Genomic DNA, 16,595 nt, shown 5'->3' on the forward strand with positions numbered 1-16,595 from the left:
TGCTCCTATTTTGTATCAGTTAGAGCAAAGACCTAGTATAGCTAGTAAAAACTTCTAATATGTTGTGGTAACTATGCTTCTTTTCTTTCCTTTTGCAACAGGATGGAACTGAAATACGGATATACGTTGACTAAGGAGTTGGAATAAGACTGAGTCCTGCTCTGTAATATTTATATACCTGGACCATGAACTTGCTGTTTGGCTTCATGCTTTAGGAACCTTTGTAGTAACTGCATGAAGCTGTTGGGAATCATGGCATTCTCTCCATGGAAGCTGTCCTCTCAGAAACTTGGCTTTTTTCTGGTGACTTTTGGTTTCATTTGGGGAATGATGCTTCTGCATTTTACTATTCAGCAGCAAACACAACACGAAAGCAGTTCAGTCCTGCGTGAGCAAATTTTGGATCTCAGCAAAAGATACATCAAAGCATTAGCTGAAGAAAATAAAAATGTGGTTGATGGGCCTTATGTTGGGACAGTGACAGCATACGGTAAGTGTGTGCTCTAGATTACATGATAATCTGATTAAGGTTTTTTCTAAGTTGTCCAAACGTTTTTCTTCATAATGCTGCTCAATTGACAGTACTTTGCACTGTGGATTTTCTGCACAGATGGAGAAAACAGTCTTCGCTTGTCAGTATGAAATGGGAAAATTTTACATTTCCAGTCACTTGGAGATGAAGTTGTCTGCTAATTTTTCTACATCTGTCTAGTAGCTATATCTGGTATGCCTCAGGTTATTTGTTAGAACTTCATTTTAAAAAAAACTTTTTTGCTGTTTTTGAGAAACTTGGGAGGCTTTCCAGTTTGCATGCTATTGATACAACAGATTCCTTGTGGAAGAAGAACTTGCCTTACTGATAAGGTGGAGACCTGCTATGTTTATTTCTTCTTCTTTCCTAATCTTATATTAAGCTTAAATATATCATATTTGCCCCAGAGTAGAGAACTCTGTGAGTTTCAGTGCTTGTTTGGCAGTAAGTTTTAATGCTTACTCTCTTCCGTTTTGTACAAGTTAAGTTTGTTTGCATGTGTGAGAGAAAGCATACAGAAAAGTATGAAACATATTGTCAGAAAATATTCTCAAAATAAAAATATCCAGTTTCAGGTTAGATGTGGCCCTTTTTCAATCTGATAAGATCACATCTTACACCTTACTCATTCACCATTTTTTAAACTCACTTACTTATGCACTTTCAGGCTATCTGGAAAGTTAATGGCTAGTTAGTCATTCAGATTTTTTCCTTTTATAGTTGCCTTAATATTCAGCTCTGAAGAAATTGGATAGATGTCTTCTGTAGGCTTAGACAAAGAATAAAGACTAGGATGCAACCTTTTCCTCTAGTTTTCTCTTAATACTCTTTACTTTTTGGTGCATGTAATGAATTATCTTCTGCAAGGAGATTCTCTCCATGTCTTGTTTCTGTTACCACTTTTTTCCTCTAAGAAAAGAATTTTTGACTTCTGTGAAGGTGCTTGCCTGTAAAGCTGAAATTATCATCCTAAACATAGCTAACAATTACATTGCTTTGTTGCTTAAACGACAAGCCATCTTTATGTAACTTCTGCTGATTTGCAACTGCATGTTGAGCTATACCAGTATTGTAATCTTACAAAGCAACACAAGCTCAGTATTTAGGTGGAAGACCTCCAAGCAAGTAGAGGTCCCTAGAGAATTGTGTGCATAGGCTTAAAACAAAACCCTGTCTGCTATATAGCCATCATCAGTGTGCCATTATCTAGTAAGGGTGCTTGATGGTAGGTGAATTGAAAAAGAAAAAAACCCACAAAAACCAACACGTCTCCAGAAATTGACTGCATTAGTCTGTGCCCTAGCTAAAGTCTGAGAGAACAGGCTATCCTTGAGCTAAGATCCCCCTGCAACTTGTTGCCTGTGGCATTCATTTCCTGTTCAAAATCCCGCTGAGGAATAAGTTGACTTGCCGCCAAACAGTGGTCAAGTTCCCCAGGAGAAGTTAAACTGCATTTGAAAGTGGGTGAAATAACTTTGTAACACTTCTGTGAAGGTAAAGCTAAGTTTTGTGTAGAAATTTCAAGTTCCATGGCTAAGAAGAATTTTAAGTTTAAAGACAAGTTTGGACAGGTGTTTTCAATTAAGGAGTTTGAAAGGATGCAAAATAATGGTAATTATTTATTTAAAGTATTAGAGGGAAAGGTGCTATAGTGAGTGAATAACACCATATTAAATAACGCTTTGTGAAACTGAGCAAGAAAATAATTACTTAATAAGTAAGTTAGTTTGTCCTGTTTGGCGTACCAAAATTTCTTGATAGCAAATGGTCAGGAGTAAACACATTAATCTTAATAAGGATGGGTATAAGTTGGTTCACTATTGTATGAAAATTAACACCCTTACTATTTAGCCTTTTTATTTCTTTTAATCTTATCCTCTGATTGCTATTAGCGAGCACAGTCATTATTCCCATGTTCAAGAATAAGTTTTAAGTTTGCTTGATTTGGCAGCCTTTACTCACCCAAAAGGTTTTCAGTCATTCCTTAATTGTGATTGCACAGCTTGTTCGCTTTCTCACTTCTTCTTTATACCATATATTGACTGTCAGGTAGGTGGATCAAACACTTCCCTTTTAAAAGTTGTAGTCCAAATATACATGGTGAGTATTAGATTTTTATAGCAGTAAACAGTTGTTCTACAAAAATTATTATTAATCTGTGCTTCTGCCCTCCCCTTTTCAAACTAGCCTCCAATTGCTTTTGTGTTCTGGTAAGCAGTCTCTCATATCAGTGTTTTGGTATCAGTATAAAAAATTACAACGTTTAGCAATTTTTATCTTTATGCTCTGTGTATATCTTTATGTATGCTATGCTTCCTCATTGTTTCCTGATTATTTTTTTTAACTATCTTTTTTCCTGTTTGTTTGGTTTTTTTTATCCTTCTGTACCATGGCTTTGTTCATGTTAAATCCCTGCTCTGCTCTTTCCTTTTCTTCTTCATGGTATACTGTTAAGTGATTTCTGGACCCCTTTTAAGATAGTCCAGATCATTAGTTCTTGAGATTCCTTCTTCTAATCTTTAAAGGACAAAGGAAAACACACAGTTGTAAAGAAAAGTATCTACTTTATTACTCCATGGAATAAATATGACTCTCCTTTTATTTGGAAAAAAGAATCATAAGCTTTCTAAAAGTAATAGCCTTTTCGTATTTACTCTCTTATTTGCAAAAGAATTGGGCTAGTCATGGAAAAAAAAATAGAGAGCACAAAAAGTGTGGCAAAAATACAACTGATACTGGGGCAGAGAAATCTCTTCAGATGTATGGAGAAATTTTCTATTACAGATCGTAAAGTTATTTCATGCTACAGTTGTGGAAAGCTGGAAATGTATTTTACATATGCACTTGTAATTATCTTAGGTAATTAAATAGGAAAATAATGTAAATTCATCATACCAAATTCTTTAATCCTGAGACAAGGGTAAATGAACAAAGAACAACACTTTCTTTCATCTTTTTTGGCTTGTTGCCACTATAATGATGCAGTTCAGTCTGCTAGTGGTCTATTTTTCCCCTCTTGCCCACAGTTCTTTCAGTTAGCGTAACTGTGTTACTTCAAGAAATCTGAACAAAAGAAAAGGGAAAGAAAAACTACGGGAGAACTCTTTCTAGGTTGTCATTTGATATGCAAACTCCTGTTTCCATGTGCTTTCCATGTGAAGGAAGTGCTGTGTCAGACCAAATAGATAGGTAGAGGCAATAACCAACAGGCTGAAGAAGAGAAAAAGGTAATTTATGGTGTTTTGTGTATATGACAGAAAGGTTGAACTTAACTTTTGGTTTTTTTTTTTTTTTTTTGGCCAGTGTAAAACCTGGTTGTGGTGGAGAGGATACAGATTTTTTTTGTACTGGTTCAAAGCTGTCCGTTCTTTTGGGAAGGGGATTTTTGTTTCCAGGTGACTGGGCATCTAACAGCCTGTTCCTCTGCTAGTGCTTGAATATGGATTTAGGTTTAGGTTCATTATTATTTAAGCAACTTACTACTTGAGCTATTACAAAGCATGCACTTTTTTGTTCCCGTGTGTACCCATGAAGGCGCACACTTCACCTTGAATATAGGATATGTATATGATTTGCAGCGTGCTTTATAAAATACACAGGAAGACAAGTTCCACATCCAGGGAAACTTGTATCTGAGGCTGAACAAAGTAGGGAACATTAGTGCATAGAATTGCTAATGACAAAGATTTGCACTGAGAAAGTGTCTATATATATTCCAGACTCATTCCTGTATCTATTTTTTGATTCTGTCTGACAGTGTGCATTGCATTATTAAGCAATTTAACTTTTCATTTTCATTTGTAGATTTGAAGAAGACACTTGCTGTCTTGTTGGATAATATCTTGCAGCGCATTGGGAAGCTGGAGTCCAAGGTGGAAAATCTTGTGCTTAATGGAACAGGAGCAAACTCTACCAACAATACTAGCACTCCTGCTCCCAGCTTAGGAGCAGTTGAAAAGCTTAATGTAGCAGGTGGGTATGGCAGTTATTTAAAATACTTATGGGCTGTTTAATCTGTATTTTTCTCTCTTGGCCTTAACATGATTTTTCAGTGTTAGAGATTTGGAATGTCTTAGGAAACAAAATTCAAAGTCTAGCCTGTATCAATGGCAATCTTAAGTCCAGTGGTCTTTTACAAGCTCAGAGGAAGACTTCTATGGTAACTTGAACACATTGAAGAAAATCAAATTCTTTGCCAAAGACATATAGTCTACCTTGTTCACAGCAGCTGTTTCATACCTTAAATGGTTGCACTTTAGAAAGATTAAATTGGGCAGATGTTTTCTCTCTAAGCCTAACTACCCGAGTTGGTATGAATCTGCTCTGCATTTCTACCATATGCACTTTACTGGTTATTTACTGAAAGAAAACATTTATTATGTTTGTTACTGGTTCTGATTTTAAAATGTCCTTCCCTACTCTGCTTAATAGCTCTTATGATTTGACACACAGGGATGACCTACCTGGGACCTTCAGCTTAAATAAATATATGTTTTAAAACATCATTTGAAGTCATTAATTTTGTCTTCAGTGAATGGACTGTTCGCTACCCTTACAACTTCTCAAAGCATTTCAGTCATCCTGTGGTAGTAGAATACTTTGCTGGCCTCTTCACCTGCACATCTCAGTTCCTTTAGTGTTCCCAGCTGTGAATGTGGTTGGTACACTGAATAAATCTTGTTGTTTATACTGCCTCATCTATTGCTCTGCGTTTTGCTCTGCCACCAAGTCTAAACAGAAATTGGCTGCCCTGACCCATAGGAAAGTCTGAGTCTACAGATCTTTGCAGTACCAAAAAGGCAGCAGAGCAGAATAGTTAGGGCAACTTGGTAAATAGGTTGACAGCTCTGCTTCCAAGTCTTGCCTGTGCTTTGGTTTCCTGTAAAAATAAATATTTCTATTGAGAGGAGTTTACCCTCTTAAATTTGTCAAAACAGAGAAGCAGATGCTACCTTTGGTAAGGTAATCCACTGAAAGGGAGCCTGGGAGAGCAGAGGCACGGGTGATGACCAGCATACCAGTATACCAGCAGAGCTAGCTCTGTCCTAACTGCCTTTGTCTGTGCCAGGACATTAAAGGCTTATCTCTTGGTGAGACACATCTTTGTGTCTCTCTTGCCTCACTGAAAGGGAGCCTGGGAGAGCAGAGGCACAGGTGATGACCTAAGCACAGTATACCAGCAGAGCTCTGTCCTAACTGCCTTTGTCTGTGCCAGACCATTAAAGGCTTATCTCTTGTCTTGGTGAGACACATCTTTGTGTCTCTCTTGCCACATAGTAAATACATGCTTACAGGCCTTTACAACAGCCCTTTGCATGTGTGGTGTACTACTGTTTACCTTGTGGTACCTTTCTCCTCCCTCCACCCCCTGCCCCATCTCTCATCTTCGTTAGACTGAAGGCAAATTAGAAGGAAGTAACTAAAGAGGTATAGCACCTGCAGACTACTAATAGGGTAGTACCTACCACAAATACAAGACAAGATCTTTGGAAGCTCTTCCACTTCAATGGAAAGTGAGCTAGTACAATATTATATTTTTTGGGATATGTATAAAATAAAAAAAACATCCCTGTGTATTTTCTTTCTGTAGCTGGACAAAAGAGAAACTCGATGCTGTTATTTCAATAGATTTGCAGATAATTGGAAGAAGCATGCTCCTGTTGTTGCTTATACATTTATAGGCAAAGGATTATTGTTCTTATCTGACTAGGAAACATCTGTCATCAGTTCTTAGGGTGAAATGAATTTTGTTTGTTATTCTTGGCGTTTGCTAGATTCACAATTCTAGTACTCACGAGCAACATTTAAGGAGCTTGGTAGGAGTTTTCAGTTTGTGGTGTTTACATAGCTTTTTGCTGCCTGAGCCTTGCTCCGTGGCAGAGAACACTATTTGTCTTATTAGAGCTTCAGTTTTTTACCTTTGACTCTTGGGTACACTAAGTTTAAAATATCTGAAGCAACTATATTTAACAGCAACAACAGAAAAACCTTTAGTAAACAGTTTCTTAGGGTTTGATTAATGTATTGTTCTGGTGCCTGTTTGGATAATGTTACTGTTCAGGTATCTCCAGGCTGGATAGTACCAATGGGTAGAGCAGAGCTTGAAGCTAATCCTTGTGTTAAAGCACCTACTATTCATCAGTTTGAAGTGATCAGTGGCAATTCATCTGATCAGAGGCATCCAAATGGAAATGAAAAACTTGTTTCTACTTCTGTCTTCATAGCACTTTCCTGACAGTAGCAAACTCTGGAAGCCATGATTCCAGTAAAATCAAAATATAAATAACTTCTCTGTTAGGAATTGTTCAGAAAATAAGCAAGGTGAGTAAACATTGTGATTACAATACCAGCTACAGTGTTGGGTTTGTCTGTAATAATTCAACAGCATCCTTTTTTATTGTGCTACAGCAATTGAGACAATCTGAAAATTGTTGTAGGGAAGGCATTTTGTTATCCAACAGTTTGTCATTTTACTGGAGCTGAAATATGTATGTAAACAAATACACGGTCCTTCCATTGTTTTCTTTATAATAGTTTATTCAGCTGTTAGGCTGTGAAGTGATCACAGAAAGCAAACCTATTAGGATTACCATTTCTCTTTTTATCAGCCATAATATTTTAGACAAATTCATGTTAGCTGTTGTTAGTAATTTCACTCTCTCTGTCTGCACAACCATAGTATTTATGGAGCATCCTAACAATAACATGTTTAATATTTTTAGTAATGTTTTTTCAAGACTTCTTGAGTTTATTTTTTTTTTTTTTGCAAATCTTTTTTGCCTCGGAGTTGCTGCTTAAAACTCTGAAGTAAGTTAAGCATTTTATAGCCTCATTCATCAGTGCAACAGTGCAGTGTCATTAGCAGACTTTCCTAGAAGAATCCTGCTTCCAGTGGAGCTACTTCATGCATTTATTATTTTTGGATTGAGCTGTCACAGTACACTGAGACTTGATTCTGTAATCTGTGTAACCATGTCCCTTTACCTGTGGAAAGCCTTTCTGAAATAAATGAAGCTTCATGCAGGCTTGAGCTGCACCTTAGCATTTATTGACACTGCTTGTAAACCTTGGTAGTAAATAGCAGAGTCACTAATCATCCTGAAATCTGCATTTTGTCCTCACTGACCTTGTGTAAAGTTTACTGTGTGTTATATACTACCTGAGTAGATACAAGTGATAAAATAAGACATAGTAGAATGACAGGAAAGTGATTATACTGTAAATATTTGTCCTCATTGCTGATTATGACTGGACACAAACTCAAGAGGAAAACGTAATATTTTTCTTATAATTTAAAACTGACTATTGTGGCAGGCTAGACTTGTCGATCTGAATGTGCTATGGGCTTTTCTTCATTGTGCATTTTAAGTATTAGTAACACTTCCATGGGAAAAAAAAATAGTATTCGTTTATCTGCAGACTAGGAAGAACAGAGGTTATAATGATTAGCCAGCATTTCTCCTCCTAAAGCCTCTCTGCAAGTGGAATATTCATTATACATTGCTGTATTCAGAAAGCAGCCCTAAAAACAGTATCCATATGCTACAGATGGATTGTGATAATGCAAGAATCCTGGTTTAGTTCCAGGGTCAAGTTATTGAAATCAGTCCAGGTTATGATTTTATCTGGCTTTAATAAACACAACTGATATGTGATCATGACTCAGATTTATGGATTGAAAAAGTCTTTTATTTAAGATTAAGGATACTGCCAATTGGACCAGATATGGATTTAAAAAAAAGTCCACCTTTTCTGTATAGACAACTAGAATAATAGTATAAAAAGGGAATATTTGTACTATTAGAATGTATGGATATTTTCTTCAGTTCATAAATACATTGGGTTTAGTTTAGCTCAGGTATGAGTTTGAATGTGACTATGGAAGTGAGTAATCCAGGTAACAATGAAGAGAATGTGTGTTCAGAAATGGTTGTCAGTTGCAGAGTGAAAAATCAATTCGTTTAAAATGCTGACATTTCTCAATGAACCGAGGTCAGAGGGTGTTTAATTTTTGCCCACTATACATCTTGATGGCAAAATGTCTGTTGGTCCAGGAAAGCTCTTACTTATAATTCATAAACTTGCAAGGTTACTTCTTCTAATGTGCTACATTTGAGCTAAAACCACCTTCAGTTGCCACAGTCCCTGGATATTACAACACGTAATCTATCATCCTTCTTTCTAATGAAGAAAAAAAGAGTCTTCTATGTACTTTTTGATATTTTTACTATTCTTTTGGGGACATAGATATCCAGACTTAGAGAGTGGTCATTGCAGCTGCCTGGGCAAATAAATTTGAGTAGTTCATGTTTCCCTAAGGAACAGATCTGGTCTGTGCTAGTGGGCAGCAGCTGCCCGTGACTCGATGACAGTGTTAATAAGGGAATACACAGCCTTTGCAGCCTTACAGGTGTAGAAGCAGACGAAAAATTTCCTCTGAACCATATGGAAGAGAAAAGACCTAATAATAACGAGTTTTGTAGCTCCTTTTAAAACAACTGCAACTACTGTTTGTTGTCAGGATGTCATTTGAAGGGCTACCAAATGTCTGCTAAAACTTTTATCAGCAATTTCTGTAGGTTTTCCTGGTGAATAAATGATAGCAGCAGTATCAAAATGATGAAGTAGGACAGTTTCTTGAGGAAAAAAAAAAAATAAGAAAGTACCTGGCTATCAAAGAGTTTTGTTTTTTGGTTTGTTTTTTTTTTTTTTTAAATAGTGTTCAGCAAAACAGAACGTAGTCTGACTGTGGAAGGTGTTAGACAATGTGAGCTGCAAAGTCTAGGGAGGTCCAGATAAGCATTGGACATGTTACAACCTGGAGTATTATGCTAAGATAATCCATTGTGAGTTACTTCATGGAGGAATGAGCAATACCCTCTCTGAAAGAGCCTGTCAGCAAAGGAGAAAGGAGGCAGTGGCTTAGAAAATAACTGTTTAGCAGTTTGGGAAAAACATCTGTCTTTATTTTAGGTTTATTAATACAGACAGAAATTAAACAATCTGTGGCCAAACAGTAGCTATCATAGCTATTTATGCCTTGTAACAGCCTGATAGAAATATTTGTGGCTTCCTTAAAACAGTTTTGCTCAATTTTTAGCCTTTGCTTTGACCACTGTAGCCTGAACGAGCGGTTTATGTGATAGGTATTACTTGGTACAGAGCCCATGACTTTTTCAGTAGAGAAGCTTCTTCATTACCATACTGAAACCTGAGCTATGCTGGTATTTGGAGATTACTTAGCATAAGTAAAACCTATTATTTGACCAAGATTTATAATTTTACTTTGGGCAGACATGCAGACTCAGTGTTTAAAATGTAGGGGCTGTTTGGAAATAAAGTTACTCATCACTTTACAAAGGTCTCTTCATCAGGTATGCTCCTTATTTGGTGAGACATGGAGAAAAGTGGCTTTTTTTTTTTTTTTTTTTTTTAAATTTTCACCTCTAGCTGTCAAGCATGGTGTAGAAGTGAGGCGGCAGTGGTGAAATCTGCAATGGAAAATATCGCTCTGTGGTGCTGTGTAGAGTATTTGGCAGATAAAAGGATCTGAAGAAAATCCATCTGGATTATGCTCGTTCATAATAAGAAGGTGATAACGGTAGGAGGAAGCGTTGAGGATTTAGCAAGGACTGTAAATCAGCTGTCCCTGAAGTATGTGAACTCAAACTTTTATTTGATTAATTTTTGAGTTCCTATTTAGACACCAGAAATCTCTTTCTTCCTTCTCAGACAACTAGCATTGTTGATTTATATGTAGGCTGCACTGTGTATTCATATCTTTAGTGTGTTTAGGTTTAATGTTTGTAGTGTGGTACCTACACCTGCTTTCTTTCTCTGAAGTTAGTTTTGCAGAATCTTTCATTGAGGGAAGCCCAAGAGCAAAGCAGCTTCTCTTTTCTTTTGGGTTGTGTGAAAGGGTAATAGAGCATCTTAATATCACAGATATCTTTAATCCTAATCCCAAAGGAGTTGAGGATGGGACCTCTGCTAGAGGGTGAGGCTGCATAGATGATGTTAAAAAGCAAAGCCAAGGAGCACCTTGGGTAGCTTGAGTAGGAGGTTAGGTGTTACTTTTTTTTTTTCCCCTCTTTAAATCCACGTGTGAAATCATACGCATACCTTCCTCTTTCTTCTTCCCTCCTCAAAACCATCGAACAATCTGGTTTTGATACTGACATTTTCCAACTGCTTTTTCAGAACCTCCATTTCGTTTATGAAAGAGTGAATTGTTAATAAAGATGCTTAGAAGTCTTCAGCTGATTGGTTTCAGAAGCAATAACATCCTCTTTTGTTCTCTCTCTGTCTTTATTTATCCAAGTGGTACCGGAAAAGCTGTTAAGATATTTGGTAGCCATCCTTTCTGCGCTTGTGGGAAGTAACATATTCCCATACACATGAGAAAGTATTAATCTAAACCTTGGGTGCCTAGCAGATAAGAGTTTTTGTCAGCCTTTAGAACAGGAAGCTTTGAGCCACTGCCACAAATAACACCCTAGGTAAATCCTGGGTTGCTGTTTTGGAGATGATTAAACAGGAATGGGGAAATATGAAACCATGGCACTTTCAAACAGAGCTTGTCTACATGGCTGCTTCTGTTATAGCTGAATCCTTGGCTCCATGTGACAGGCACAAGAGCAGTTTGGTTTAGGCAGCTTGCTTTTAACAGCTGTGCTTTTCTAAGGTAACTAACAGGGAAAGAAATCCTTGATTTTTGTGGGACAGTATTGCAGTAAGCATATTTCATCAGATAGGGCAATCTGCTTGCACAAACGTGATCAAAGAATCAGTCCTCTTGTTTTCTTGATGTGATTTTTTTGGTAGGCAGGGAGTGTGGGGGTTGTGGGGTTGAGTTTGGTTTGGGCTTTGTTTTGGGGTTGGTTTGTTCATTTTGGGTTTTTTTCTAAATTGTGAACTCTTGCTGTGTTCTTCTGGCAGCTATGAGAAAATTTGATTTAAGCAAACTAAAGGAAACTGTTTCAATTCCTCAGGCTTTAAAATGCTACTAAATAATAGTGGTATTAATACTAAATAAGCATGTTGCAAACCAATTTTTTTTAAATGAAAATGTTGATTTAAAGGAAGGGCCAAGGTGCTCTGAGGCTGTTGTCATCACTTTCCTGTGCTTGTTCAGTGGAAAGCTAAATTTTTGATAAGTGTAACCATCTAACACCTCAGATAGTGTAATTGCACTGAAAACTGTGCCAGACTGGTTGTTTACAAAATGTTCTTTTGCCTTGAAAAGTGTTGCTTCGGAAGATGTTAATTGTGTGTCTTTGATCCCATAAAAATGAGCAAGTGAAGGTTCACATCAAATTCTCCTCCCCACCCCCCTTGTACATAGCTGGTACTTGCAGAACGCTGAGACTAGGAACAGTTAAGTATCAGGTTGCTGTATGGAGCCTGCTCAGTGAGGAAGAATATTTTTGGTCTATCTGTTCAAAGTTTTCATAGCTTTTCTGCCTTATGCATTAACTACTTGTGCTGTATTGGCTGTTGAGTTCTCTTTTAACAACTTCAGTGTTAACATCTTTAAAAGTCACTCATTAGGATGCAGGCTTCAGTATTTACTTGTCATCTAAGACATGATGGCTTGGATGCCTGTCAGATATCTGGCATCCTTTGTGCATATGTAGCAAGGCAGACTGACAAGTCAGGTTTGGCAATGCTGCAAGCAGGCTTTTTTTATAACGTTACTATGGTGAGCAGGACCTTTGTCATGGTTTTTCCGTGTCCTTCTACAGACTTGGGGCTGACACACTGAAGCCTTTTATGTGGGGAGAAAGATGCCGGTAACTTCATGATCAGTTGATTTGTTTCCATGGCTCTATTTCTGATGAATTTTGTTACACACATGACAGCCTTGTTAGTTTTAACAGTCTGCAACCGTAGTTCATCCCATAGTTCTGTACTTGCAGAGACAAACTAGATTAAAAAAGAGAAGATACGGCATATTATTTTGAATTTCCAAAGCTGTCCTCCTGTCTTATGAGGACTACAGTGGGCTTTTCTTCAGTTAACATAGTGTGTACCATGTTCTGTGTGGTCATATCTTAAAAAACAAACTAGTTGTCCCCATAGAATGTCAGAGTGTACCAGATGTAATAGGATGTGGGCTGCACTGGTTCCAATAGCCAAGATTACAGCTTTCTCAGGGTTATGCTTTGCTTTGACTCTTATTTATTGTGCCTTATCCATTGTTTTCGTTTCCCACACTGTATATAATACCAAGCAGTTTTTCCCATTTTGCTGCCCGTTTGCTTCCCACAAAGGCAATAGCGTGGAGCTGGGGAGAATTGTGTGTTTTCAAGCCTTGCTGTTGTAGCACAGTGTAATGACTGTGCAGAAGACCACACGTGAATATTTTCCATTGCACTGCTAAGCTGTATTAGTAATGCTGGAGGGGGCTGTTAGTGGTCCCCTGGGCTGCATTTTGATTAACCACTTGACTACTACTTGAATTCTCCTAACACTGCATTGATTTCAGTAGCGTTAATGGAACACAGCAGCACAGCTGCTGTGAGGATGGACTAGCAGTAGAAAAATTAATTTTCTTTAAATCATACCAATGCTTTGCTACTGAAGTTTCTAAAATGTTAGTAGAAAGCATTTTGTGCTCTGCATTTAAAACCTTGAAACCTTCAGCTCATTTCACTGAATATGTTGATGGTGCTTTCAGCTCACACTGCAAATTCTCTCTCTTTAAAGAAATCTTACAACCTGGAGATGAAAAATGTGAATTAAATTGAGAATGTGTTAATTAGTGGGAGAAGGGAAAGGAGACCTTACACAAACTACAGCAGCTTTAACTACAGCATTGTAGCTAACCGTAGATACCAGATTTCTGAACTGAAATAGAAACAAGAGAAGGGTTCCATGAATTAAAGTAAGAATAGTACTTTTATTTAATGATCAAAACCAGAAAGAGAACAAATAGAGGCAAAATTGGTGAATAGACTTGGTCGGATATGATTAATCTGTCCTTTTAATACTATGGAGGTTCCTGATTTTGAGATCTGCTGATGGGAAACACTTTGAGTTGAGCTATTATCTGTGCTATATGTTGTCAAAAGATACTCTAATATGCCTTTTAGTACTAGTCTAAAAATCTGGGGTTTAGCCTCAAGGTTCCAAAGTGTATGAACTTTTGTGTCATGTTAAATTCTTCAGATGTTTCCATTGTCTGAAGAATGAAGAGTTGGTCCTTAGTGGACTAGATAGGCTGCTGGTGTCACAGTTTGCAATTTCAGTAGGATTGTGGCTTTTTCATTTGCTTTAACCAGTATTGCTATTTTAAAACTTTTATGACAAAAAGAATACCTATCAAACAACAATCACTACTGACAAACTAATTATAACCGTTACTCAGCTTACTCTCTTAGTGGATTATTTCTAGACTTACTAACTGACTGTTGGAGAAAAATTAAAGCAGAATTTTTTAGCCTGTTACAAAGCACATTATTTGAAGGATGTGCAATACAGGAAAGGGACAAAATATGTATGTGGCACTCACTGTTGCTTATTTTTTACTGTTTTATTAAAGAGTAACTAGGAAGCAAACAAAAAAATCACAGACTGTGTTTTTAACCACACAATTCTCTCTTGGGTGTTGTAGACCTTCACTAAAATAAACAAAACCTGTGGACATGGAGTTAAATTGCAGGGGACAATGAAGACCTGTACCTGTGAACTGGTGTTTAAAGAGAGCGGTGTCCGAGGTGTGGGACTTTTCGCCAGTATAGTTGCTCAACTAGAGCAACAAGGGAGAAATATCTTCTCCAGTGCAAGGTTAGGTGGCGTAGCTGAAATCTGCCAAGTCATTCATGCTAAGGTGCCAGACTGCACTGAAATAACTGATGATTGTTCACAAGTTCACTTTCACCTGCTGTGCACTAACGATCTCTGTTGCAGAGCTGTATAGCTTTAAACAGCCACAGACATTTACGAAGTGAACATATGGCTCCTTTCAAAACATGGGGATGGAGTTTTACTGAGTTATGTATTGAATATCCCAGGACCTCACAGAGCACTGTATTTAAAGAGGTTTTTTAAATCTAGAATTGCTTGGTGTTTTATCAATATTTTCCATTTTTTCCAGGATAATCTGTAGCAACTGTGTGCTCTTAGGTTTATATTATACTCACATTCACATTTTCAATTTGTCAATGCATTGACTTTTAATGCAACATCATATGAGATAAGTGTTTAATAATTATGTCTTTGCATAACAGCAGTCAAAAGGAAATAAGCTGTGCATAACTTCAAAACCACTTAGGTGTCTATAGAATAGAAATTAATAGCATGGTTCACAGAAAGCTGAAGAGAAAAAGTGTGTGTATTAATTCCTGTTGCTTTGTACTGACTTGACTGTTGCTGTATTTCTGACTTTTTTGCCTGTAAGTTCTAAGTTTTGGCTAGGAAAAGAGATCTCAGAACTTGCATTTTAAATTACATAAATCATAATTAAGGATAAAAAACCTTATGGTTTCTCAAATACTATTTTCCAACAAAAGTAACTTAAACATCTGGCTTAATAATGTCTTTTTGTCCTTTAGAAAAGAACTACCCAACACAAATTTGGTAACAGCATAATACTTCTATCAAAACCTTTTTTTAAAAGAATCTTCATAAGATTGGATTTGGGTTTTTTAGTCATCTCCAAACGATGAAGAAACTCTAAACTCTTGAATTGTATTTCAATACTTGGTTTTCATGCTTTGAAAGATCCAGATGTGTAGATCAGCATCCCCAGGGTTCCACTTGCTTCATCTCCCCTGTCTTTGTGATCCATTCAAAAGTGTAAATTGCTGGTATCTGGTTAAGGTTGGTCCCAGCTGTCATTGGGATAAGCAATATTTGTTCACCTCTCGATCCCTGTTTAAGAAAAGCCAGCTCCTAGTTAGCGTGGATGATCAAAGCCTGTGAACGAAAAAGGGAGTCAGCGGATTTGGCATTGTGGGCCCGCGCTGAGCTGGAGAGTCGCTAGGGAATACTGTCCAACCCTTGCTGCTTCTGCTGGCCCAGCTGTGCTGCATGGCTTGATGAGGGCAAGCTGGACTGTTAATTTGTTGCTATGAATTTGTATTTGAAGAGGCTGGTCACAGTTTCCTTGACTTCAGACATTTTACAAGGATGTTTCCTAAGTTTCTAACTACAGTTCAGAACAGCTAGTTTAGTAAGGATGGGGAAAGGAGCCTTTTTGTTGCCCACAGACTACTAGCAGCACACCCCCCATGCCTACCTAGTTAGTAGTGAGCAGCTAGAGGAGCTGAAGTGTAATTCTTCATATCGGTTCTGATCATTAAGGAAGAAAAAAGTTGGGAGGGATGTTTGCCAACCTAGGACTCACACTGACTGTGGCCAATAAGAAAGGGTACAGCTTCAGTGCAAGTAGTAGTTGACTGGAACCATCGAAATTATTCACAAGTAAATTCAGACTTCTGCATTTAATTCTCAGGCTTATGTGTGGAACCCAGTATGTTCAAGACTTGCCCATTTCTTGCAGGCAGTGTGTTGCTTTGGACAGCTCTTCTTGATATAGATGTGTTTCCAGTCCAATTGCGTCAGCTTGCTTCCTATTTGCAGGCACGAAGGAAAGATTGCTTGTCTAGGGAGTACTCAGATGGAACTGAGTTGCTTTTCTCTATTGCTTCTCCTGTTCTTTCACATTCATTTTGTCTTGTATGCATATATTGCTACATTTTGTTCTGCTCTGGGTAATGCTTTATGTAAATTGTTTCATGGATTAAGCATTATAGAATTCACTATGCTGTTAGTAGCTGTGAATGAAGCAAGTGGAAGTTGGTATAGGTGTTTGGGATAGATCCATGGTAAAGCTGAGTGGGAAGATGGAGTGGGAAGCTGGTAGGCATGTGAAGCATATTCAGAGTCTGTAATGGAAAAAAGGTGTTATTTTTGAGGAAGGTGAAACCTAGGAGCATTTACTGTTGCTGGCAAGGAGGGGGAAAGGTGTCAGGTACTCTTGGAAATACTACCAGAGGCATTAATACTTCTCCAAGCATGGTTAGAGGTAATAAAGGTGGGCGTTAGTGTTCTGTGTTCC

At 37.6% G+C, this 16,595-nt stretch overlaps 1 protein-coding gene across 4 annotated transcripts in view; it reads left to right on the forward strand.

Moving 5' to 3' along the window:
* Positions 1 to 16,595, forward strand: part of MGAT5 (alpha-1,6-mannosylglycoprotein 6-beta-N-acetylglucosaminyltransferase) — a 130,516-nt gene that overhangs the window by 46,189 nt on the left and 67,732 nt on the right. For all 4 annotated transcript variants that reach the window (XM_035897877.1, XM_035897876.1, XM_035897875.1 and 1 more), the window contains exons 2-3: positions 102 to 490; positions 4,337 to 4,504. In XM_035897877.1, coding sequence (XP_035753770.1) covers positions 235 to 490; positions 4,337 to 4,504 — 424 coding nt within the window. In that variant the 5' untranslated portion in view covers positions 102 to 234. The remainder of the gene's footprint in view (positions 1 to 101; positions 491 to 4,336; positions 4,505 to 16,595) is intronic.

Source organism: Egretta garzetta, unplaced genomic scaffold, assembly GCF_000687185.1.
Source record: "Egretta garzetta isolate BGI_Z169 unplaced genomic scaffold, ASM68718v1 scaffold197, whole genome shotgun sequence".
Classification (NCBI taxonomy): domain Eukaryota; kingdom Metazoa; phylum Chordata; class Aves; order Pelecaniformes; family Ardeidae; genus Egretta; species Egretta garzetta.